We start from the raw sequence: 9,685 nt of genomic DNA on the forward strand, positions 1-9,685 counted from the left end.
ACTTCAACAGTCACCAGCACCAGATACTTTCAGGGTAAGGTTAATGCACCCAGCAGTAGGCAGTTCTGGGACCATCTCCTCCCCCCACGGATTCTTTCTAACCCCCCTAAAACAGAAGTTGGTTTATGCCCTGAATGATGGAAGTTGAGCTCCCTTCCAAAACTCTTGTATGTTTTTTATTTTATCATCTTGTTATACTTTGGGATATTCTTGAATTTTCTAACCGTAGGCTAGATTCCTGCTACCCTGATTCACCTTAACTCCACTGTAGTCCCGTTAGGTCAGGGTATCTGCATTGCACTGTGTTCTTTAGCTAAAGAGTCAGTTGTGTGTGTATATGATGGGCCAGATCCTCATCTCCTAGAAACTGACATGCCTCCATTGACTTCAGTGGAGCTGTGTTGATTTACATCACCCGGGGACCTGGCTCCCTAATTCTAAATGGCCTTCCTCTATATTCAGAATATGATCAATAAAAATATTTCTAGGCACAATATCCCAAACAGGTGTCTTTTTTTTTTTTTTAAATGAATGCACTTCATTAGCACACAGGATTCAACTATCTTGCTGACAAAGATGCTGGCATCGCGGGAGCCGCTTGGTGTAATTTTCAAGGGGTGGAGGGAGGGATTATTGTGCAAACAGCCTCTGAAGGGATCCTTTGTTCAGGGCGTTAAAAGGAACCCAAGTTGCTGATGTTGCAGCACTGTAGCTATGCCAACGAATGGCGAAAATGCTCAGTTTATTGGTCACACATACAAAGCTCAGCTCTACTTTTTAACCTGACCAGAGAAGAAGATTCAAGCTACCTACACGCAGCTTTGGTGGAGATCCTCATTTATCCTTTCCGTCACAGTGGGTCAGACCCTCAGCTGGTCTAAGTTCTAGTAGCTCCACTGGCTTCAATGGAGTTATGCCAGTTCACTCTAGCTTTGGGTCAGGCTCATTAGGGGGTGGGGAGATTAGACGACGAGAAAGAGAAAGCAGGTCATTTTCTTTCTAGGTGAAACTGAATTCTGGCACCGGGCCTATTGCCTATTAAATCCTCAAAACAGGGCTTAAGTCACATTTAAGTCTTGCAACAGGCCTTTGTGCTGGACCTCTGCCTTGGAGTCGGTTTCCTTTGTGTGCAATATAAAAAGCAAGAAGGCATTCTGCAGGAGCTACGGGCTAAGCCTCTGCATGCAATTCCACTTTGCAATGCGGGACAAATTGACCTGTGTTAATGATGAAAGAACGGAAATGCACACAAGTATGCTCTGTAACAATAAGAATACCTAGCTCTCGCAGCAGTAGATTGCAAAGCGCTTCACACAAGAGGCATCACTTGCTGCTTTTTAGATAGGGAAACTGAGGCACAGAACTGGAGTGACTTGCCCCAGGTTACTCAGTAGGCTGGTCGCAGGGCTGGGACTAGAACCCACGTCGGTGCTCTAGCGGCTAAACACTACTGCCTTTATAAGGCCTGGAAGTTTCATAAATGGGGCCACTACAGGAACTTTTATGATTAATGGGGATAGTATAAGACTGTCCAAGTTCAAAGGCAACTGTCTGTATCCCGCCGCTTATGATCCAGCAAGGGCACCCGCGCTTAGGTTCCTGGTCCCCGGCTGTCACCACTCTCGGGCAGAGACACGCGTCATGGTGTCCCTCCTGAGCAGGTATTTCCAGGCTGCACCGTTCTCTGCCTACGCTGTGAATTCCCCGAGCAAAGTCAGACTGCCTTAGCCAGCCTGCTCTGCTTTCCTCCTCTCAGGCCCTAAACAGTGTAATTGCCACAGTTTAATTACCACATAGCTCTTTCGAAACAAGCCCACATATTTTTAAGGTAAAAGCGCTATGGAGAAATTGTATTAACAGCAATCAAAGAACCGACACGCATACGAATATGCTTCCCAGCGATCACCCCAACTCCAACAGAGGGTCTGGTGGGGGAGCAGTCCTTCAACCCCCTCCCCAGCCCAAGGAGTTTTTCTGTGGTTACAAGTTCATAACTGCCTTGAGTTAGAACAAGCACCCCCATGAACTGAGGGTCATTCTCTTGTCCAGTTTGGGCCTCTGATTTTGTCTTCATGTAACAGGTGATCAGCAGACAATGGGTGTCTCAAGGCGCAGTTTCTAAAGGATGGGTCCAGACTGAGGTGGGTAATTTGCACCTCCCCTAAATATTTCCCAGGAAACCTACTTAACTAAATATTCAGTCTTGTCTGGCCCATTTTTTTTAAAAAAATCATTGGACACTCATAATCCTTCCTAGGGTTTACATTATTCAGGTCTTTCTCCTCCTGACCCCCCAGATGTTACACACAATAATACAGCAACACGTGCATTTTTAATACAACGAGCTCCTAAGATACTCAAACTTAATTCAATAAGGTCTGGCCAGGATATTCTGGGAAACTGCCCTATCTGTCCCAAAAGCACATGTAAATGATTATTACAAATAGCAGCGAGGGGTCCCACGGAGCTCAGGGCTGTACATACACCTAGTAAGAGATGGTCCTTGGCCTGGAGAGCTTAGGGTGGGGTTCACAAAGGCACTTAGATGCTTAGCTCCTATTGAAATCCATGGAAGTTAGATGCCTAAATACACTTGTGAATCTCACCTTTGCAGTCTAAATAGACAAGGCAGAAAGGGAGCTTGTATTGCAAGCCATCTGGTGCAGGGGGCCATCTCTTTGTTCTGTGGGGCTGGTGGGCTCTACCGTATCCAAATCATTAGTAACAGGGAGCATTATTATCCTTGGGTAGAGGTGGGGAACTGAGGCATGCAGATCAAGTGGTTGGCTGAAGTCCCACAAGAAACTAGGGATGGAGCTGGGAATTGTCTGGTGCTTAAGCACAAAAGCATCCTGCTTTGCATAGAGCGCTCATTGCAAGGTTCGGGGAATTACAGCGTTGTGGGAGCTGCTCCTGGCATCTCCAAATCCATTGTTTCACTATTGGGCACGTAGTGAAGTGGTCATAATAGAGTTAACTGGGTTACCCAGAACGTTATGGAATGGAGCCACGTTCCACCCTTCCCTCGCTTCCTCTCGAGTTAGTAGGAGATTCCCCTGCTTTGGGATGCAGTTAAAGGTCCCAGCCTGCAGTCCTGTGAGTACATTTATTTTTGTTGCATTGAGAGCTCCTTTTACAAATATCTTATTTGTAAAGATTAGAGAGCCCTGGGAAATGGCTTCAAGGCAGGAGGGGATGAAAAATGGTAGCTGGGCTTTGGTGTTTGGATTTCATAGGGCCTGCTAATTTTCTCAGACACAGGGACTTGTGGGACTATGCTGTGCACTGAAAACTATTAGACAATGTTACATCATCAGTACATAGCGTATCAATCTATTTATATAGCACAGGGAAGTCTTGGCTTCCGAAGGTGCTGTCAGTGTGGGAGTCCACGTATGACATTCTCCTTTGATCAGTTACGGATCCCATCCCTTGCTAAGATAACAAACCCACAAACCCACATTGGTTGTGCCTTAGTTATGTGTACGGCTCCCAAATTCATTCATTTGCATAACTGAACTGACACCAGGACGGTATTAAATTCCAAAGAACAGGTTCTCCACAGGGTAACAGACACTCTTCCGAGCCTTCTGACCTGCCATTGTGTGACACGAGCCATTGAAATGTGACAAATGACTGAAATGTGGAAAGTGTTTTGTTGCCACGCGCTGTGACAGTTTATACACGGTGTTTTAAGTATCAAGCCTGTTTCTAAGGATGCTTTCTCACTGTGAATCAAAGAAAACACTGTTTTGCAATCAGACTAATTCCATGTGTGGGTGCGGAGCTAGTCTATGACTGATGGAAAAACTGGTTTATTGGGTTGGCAATGCTATAATATTTCAAAGTGAGAGTTGCTCTTTTTTTCTGTTCTCTTGTGATCTTACAGCTAAGAGTCATTTGTTCATGAAAATTCTTGCTGTACTAATGCTCACCAATATGAGTGGTTTCCTTTGGTTTACTGCATCTGGATTTTGGTTGACAGAGATCTGGATGGAGCAGGAAATGCAAAATAAAGGAAACAACCGGAGGTAGTCTAGCATGATTTCATTTTAATAGCAAAGATAGGTGGAGGATACAGTTTTTGCAGCTAAACCAGTGCAGCACCCATGTCATGTATCTGCAAAGAGCTAGACAAGGTACAATAGGTATAAAATCTCATGTTATAAGAGACTGCAGGAGACACTCTTTTTCCTCCTTTCTTGCTGCAGAGTTTTTAAACTGCCTTGCTTTCGTCCTTGTACAGTCTCCGGGTTTAAGAGGCAGAAGGTCATTGGAATGCTAAAGCATATGTTGAGAAACAAAGTCTCTTTTGCAGCATCTCATCACGAAACCAGAAGCAAATTGTTCTTATTATTCAGTAACATACAGCCTTAAAATCAGGATAAATGCATGGGGATGGAGAAGCTCCGGAAGCAGTTACAGGGAAGAATCCTAAACCTAGTACAAGGAGATGTCACAATTCATGAACCCCCGGGTGGCTTCAGCATGTATCTTAGGTTTGTGGGGGCCCTGCTTGCCACCCCCAATGCCAGCTCTGCACTTGCGACCCCCATAAACTCATCCTGCGAACCCCCTGGCGTTGCCCCCTGCCAGGTTGAGAAACACGGATAGAGTCCATAGAGTAGTATAAACAAGTCACTGTATGTATGAAATTTTAGTTGGTACTGACTCCGCTAGTGCTTTTTATGTAGCCTGATGTAAAACTAGGCAGATATCTAGCTGAGGTGACGTACCCCTTGGAGGGCCGGTACGCATACCCCTGGTGAGAACCACTGCTCTAGACCGCTCTAAGTCTCTAATCCAGTGTTCTCAACCTGTTTACCATTGTAGGCCGCATCCAATACTACCTTTATGGCCCTGAGGACGTCACATGGGCCGCGGCTGTGTGCTGACTGGGCCGCAGGTTGAGAGCCACTGCTCTAAGGGATCGTTAGAGTCCTCCTAGCTGGGTCTGACCACAGAGACAGAGCCTGGAGTGTCCCCAGGTTAAGGAATGCTCGTTACCGAGTGAGAGGAGAATCAGGCCCCAGCTCTTGAAACTGGGCCCCCGTGGGACTTAGTGGCGCATACTAATAACAATACCCAGCCCACGTAGACTTGGCCACAGGCCCCTAATGTTGTGGTACTCGAGTGCCTTGCCCACCCTCCCAGCTCCCTGTGAGGCAGGACTCTTATCTCTGTTGTACAGATGGGCAGACCCGAAAAGTCTGTCAGAGCCTGGGCTTGGACCCAGGTGTCCCAACCCCTTGCCTAGTTCCCTAACCCCTCTGACCATCCTTCCTTTGCTAGACCTTGGCTACAGGAGTCTGGCTTTGTGAACAGAGCACTGGACTGGGAGTCGGGAGAACTGGGTTTTATTCCCAGCTCTGCTGCTGGCCTGTTGAATGACCGTGGGCCAGTCACTTCACCTCTCCGTGCCTCAGTTTCCCCATCTGTAAACTGGGGAGAATGACAGTGCCCTCCTTAGTAAAGTGCTTTAAGGCCTACTGATGAAAAGTGCTGTATGAGAAGTAAGGCTTAGTATTAATGTGGCGTGAGGTGGTGCATGAGCCGCCTTCTGGCCCGTCTGCGAATGGGATTTCCAGCTGTGGGGACCTGTAAATAAGACACGGAGGAGGAAGCGACAGCAGGTGCCGTGAAGCAATGTGAGTTTTAATGCGTAAGAAGTGGAGTATACAATGTGCAGAATGAAATAATGCAAAGGACAGAGAATACACTTTCAGGTTTCCAGTCATATACCAGAGCTACGAAGTCGACTGGCACTTCCCTCTGAGGTAAGCCACTTCACTCAAGATGCTCTTTCTTTGTTGCAGCTGTAGAGTTGGGCAATCAAGTTCAGTTTTTTCCGCCATTTTAAGCTCCTTGTTTTACCCCCTGTGGGCTTCATATAGGACAAAGTCCAATATACACACAGAATTAAAAACAGCTTCTGCACAAAACATCTTCTGTAGCCAAGTTAACAAGCAAAAACAAATGGTACATATTCTTAGAAAGGCTAGACTATACAGGGCCGAATTCTCATGACACTAAGGCTATTTTACACCCCTCTGGTCCTTGAAGGGATCTTGTGGAGTCTGTAAACACAATATAGGCCCACCTTAGAGCCCTAACCTCCTTGACACTGGCAGAGCGGTTGTCAAAGTGCCTTAGTGTAACGAACTCAAGCCCACTATGTTAATAATAAAAGGAGCAAATAGCTATTGTTCCACTACAGTAAATAGACGTAAATCTAAGGTAAAGGATAGCATGGTAAAGAGTGATGGCTCTGTTCTTCAGCAGCACTGAGTACCCACTCTCGTTGGCTTCAACTGACATTGTGGGAGCTCAGCAGGTCTGAAGGCCATGCCCATAAACTCAGCTGTGAATCTGTGTCTAGCTTTTCCATTTCCCGGTTGGCTTTTGTTCTGTGGCCGATGCTTCTGGGTTTAGCACGGCCCACAGTTTCCATAGCCCCACGTGTTGGGCCACTGGGGCGCATAAGGGTATGGGTATTTGGGAAAAGATGGCACATATGTTGGGCCACATGCCTGAGGGTATCCCGTAACATAGGGATGGACATATGGTGGAGCGCATGGATTCCATCTCTCGGGGAATGGCTGAGGTATTAAACCATACGGCTCATGGTACCTCGTGTCACATGGGGTCGAGCATTTCACACCCGCTGGCTCGGAAAATTTGGGGTAATGCTGCGCTGGGTGTCTCTGGGCATGTGGCTCAAAACACTTGGTAGCACATGGGACCGAGGGCTTCCCAGCACATGGGTCTCTGCACTTGGTAGTGCACGGTGCTGGGTGTTTCACAGCACATGGGTCTGCGCACTTGGTAACGCGTGGCGCTGGGCCTTTAACCACGCAGGGTTCGGCGTGCGGTATGAGGCGTGTCGTTGAGTAGGGGGTGTAGTTCCGTTGCTTGTACTGGTATGCAAAGTAAGACATCTTCCTGTGGAGTAGGTCAGCCTGAAACACACCGGAAGGAATAGAGTACAACACAACAGAACCGATAGGTTAAGAGGCTTCAAGCTCAGATCCTATGATGGAGGTCACGTAAGAACCTCGGGGGTACACAGACTGGTATATCTGACCGTGATTAAATAGATATAGACGGAAGGGAGACAGGCAGGTAGGCGAAGGGCAAAGAGAGCGCATTTAAGGGCACACATATCTGTAAAGCCTTTACTGATAACCTTTCCTAGAGATCACCACTGCTTGCACCATTTCCAACCCTCTGCCTCTCTTGTCCTCCCACTCTGTTTCTTGAGCCTGCTCCTTTGCAACTCCTAACCCTTTTCTTTATAGCTTCAGCCACTAATAAATGTATTACCTACTACTTGCATGGCAACATGCTTGTTCACTGCTATGTGGAGCCATTAGTCCTCACAACAGCGGGGTTATAGCTAGTTATTATCCCTATTTTATAAAGGGGCAAACTGAGGCTCCGAAGCGTCTTGCCCAGGGTTGCTTAGTGAGCCAGTGGGCGAACTGAGACTAAAACCCAGGCACGTAGAGTTGTTTAATCCTATTACGTATAATTTGCATCCCAGCAGTGCCTAGAGTTCCCAATTGAGAGGCAGTATTGTCTAGTGGCTAGAGCACTGGACCGCAATGAAGACCTAGGTTTCATTCCCAGGTTTGCCACTAGGCTGCTAGGTGACTGTAATTCTCACTTCACTGCTTCCTGCCTCGGTTTCACCGTCCATAAAATGGGCATAACGATCTAGACCTCCTTGTAAAGTGCTTTGAGATCTACTGATGAAAAGAGCTATAGACAAGCTGGGTGTTACTATGCTGAGCACTACACACACACGGTAAGAGAAGATCCTGGCTTTGAATAATTTACACTTTAGACAAAACAGAGGAAAATGTATCCCCAGTTTGCACCTGAGGCACTGAGGCACAGGGAAATTAAGGGCCAGATTATTACTCCATCTGAACATATTGAGCAGTGAGTTTCTTGGAAAACCTGGCCCTAGCTGATCTGCCCAAGGACATGCATGAAATCTTAGCAGAGGCAAGAACTGAACTTGGATTTCCTGTTCCAATCCAGTTTTTCAGCTCCAAGGTCCTTGTTCCATTGTTAGTGCACTATGCTATAATGCCTTGTCTTTTCGTCTCGCTTCTGCTCTGTCCTGCAATGCCTTAGAATTGTTCTAATAAAGCCACAGAAGAGAGCAAAGGCAACAAATGGGTTAAAGAAGTAAACACTCAATCTAGAATATTTCTATTCTGGACAGTGCTGGTGTGAAAATTATGGTATTTTCACACCAGCATATTGTGGTGACAATTTTAATAATGCTACTTTCCTAGTTCAAATTTAACCTTTGCTTGCAAACTAGTTCTGTCCAGCATCACAGAGCTGCACTTTGGTTTCCAGATCTTACTTCATTAGCAAGTATTGCCGACTTGTAACAGAAGATATTCTTTTGTGAAAACAAAACCCAAATGGGCCAGATCCTCAGCTGCTGAAAATGAACGCAGCTGAGTTGGTTTTTCAAAGGAGGAGCTGAGGATCTGGCCCTAAAATTGCTAACTTATATGCCCTTGAACGTGAGAATTTTCAGACTAGTAGTCTGCCTCTCCAGTTTCTTGTCTCCCACACTGCGCAATACCAACTCCTTCAAAGGAAGGCACAAGAACCAATAAGTGGGGAGTTTTATGGGAGTTCAGCACGCAAATCCCATAGACAATCCCAGCCTTTCATCTTACAGAAAATAACAGTAAAGTTACACTTTGCTAGTTAGATATGAAATCTAAGCTTCCTATCTTTGTAGTTGGGGAAGGGCTAGGGCCAGATTCGTAGCTGGTATAAACTGGTAAGTCTGTTGAACTCAGCTGAGTATCTGGCCAGACAGATATTCAAAAATTCACTAAATAAGACATAAAAGGCAGAGATTTTTCAAAGCTGGCTAAGGGATATGGGAGCCCAATTTTCTAAGTAAAATGAATGGGAACTGGGTGTCCTAAATACTGAAAATTCTAGCCTTAACTTCTAATGCCCGAATCTACCAGTGCCTGCAACGGAATAACTACAAAAATAGACTCTTACGGAAAGAAACCCCTTAACATTCTAAGAGTCAGGGGTATTTGGCAAGATTCAGTTAAGGTTAAAACCCTTGAGAAAAAGGGATATTCTGATACTTACGAAGAGATTGAGTCAAATCGGACTTGCCCAGTGCACAGCGGAGAATAAGTCGACAGAAGTGCTTAAAAGAGCTCCCAGCTGCGAGTTCTTTTATATGGTTTTGCAGACTGCTGGCAGGATGAGAGACATCTTATTTGCATAAAGGTCCTAATTAATTACTAAATTAAATTTTCATAGGCATAACTCTTCCATTTGATGCTATTCTTTTACTGTGGTTATTAGTCTGTTTTCCACCCCAGTGTTCATGACACACCCTGCAGCTTCCTTTCATTTGAAAACTTTATTGGCCGGTGATACTTGGCATCATTCCTCTGACCATGCTGGAGTTACTGCAGGAATGAATCTTGCTCCATGTTTTAGATGAATAATAGAAAAGTGGCTCAGAGAGGTGTATGGGTAGAGCAATCCGATGTCGTGCAAGATTCCATTTTGGTCCTTTTAATCCTGGCTTGTAGCTAGTTGGGAGTATTGGGGAATTTACCTTTGCAGTTCTGGGGCAGATGGGAGTCTTTGCATGCTTAGCGGTCCCATCCCGCAACTACTC

At 45.9% G+C, this 9,685-nt stretch overlaps 1 protein-coding gene across 1 annotated transcript; it reads right to left on the bottom strand.

Moving 5' to 3' along the window:
- Window positions 1-6,428: 6,428 nt before the first annotated feature.
- Window positions 6,429-6,938, bottom strand: SPRR1A (small proline rich protein 1A). The gene has a single exon (XM_034792069.1). It carries the CDS (start codon window positions 6,936-6,938, stop codon window positions 6,429-6,431), a length of 510 nt encoding a protein of 169 aa, XP_034647960.1.
- Window positions 6,939-9,685: the final 2,747 nt, after the last annotated feature.

The sequence above is a fragment of the Trachemys scripta genome, chromosome 16 (genome assembly GCF_013100865.1).
Source record: "Trachemys scripta elegans isolate TJP31775 chromosome 16, CAS_Tse_1.0, whole genome shotgun sequence".
In the NCBI taxonomy this organism is placed as follows: domain Eukaryota; kingdom Metazoa; phylum Chordata; order Testudines; family Emydidae; genus Trachemys; species Trachemys scripta.

Coding starts and splice junctions, on each gene's coding strand:
- SPRR1A (XM_034792069.1), bottom strand. CDS start 6,938: ATGTCTTACTTTGCATACCAGTACAAGCAACGGAACTACACCCCCTAC.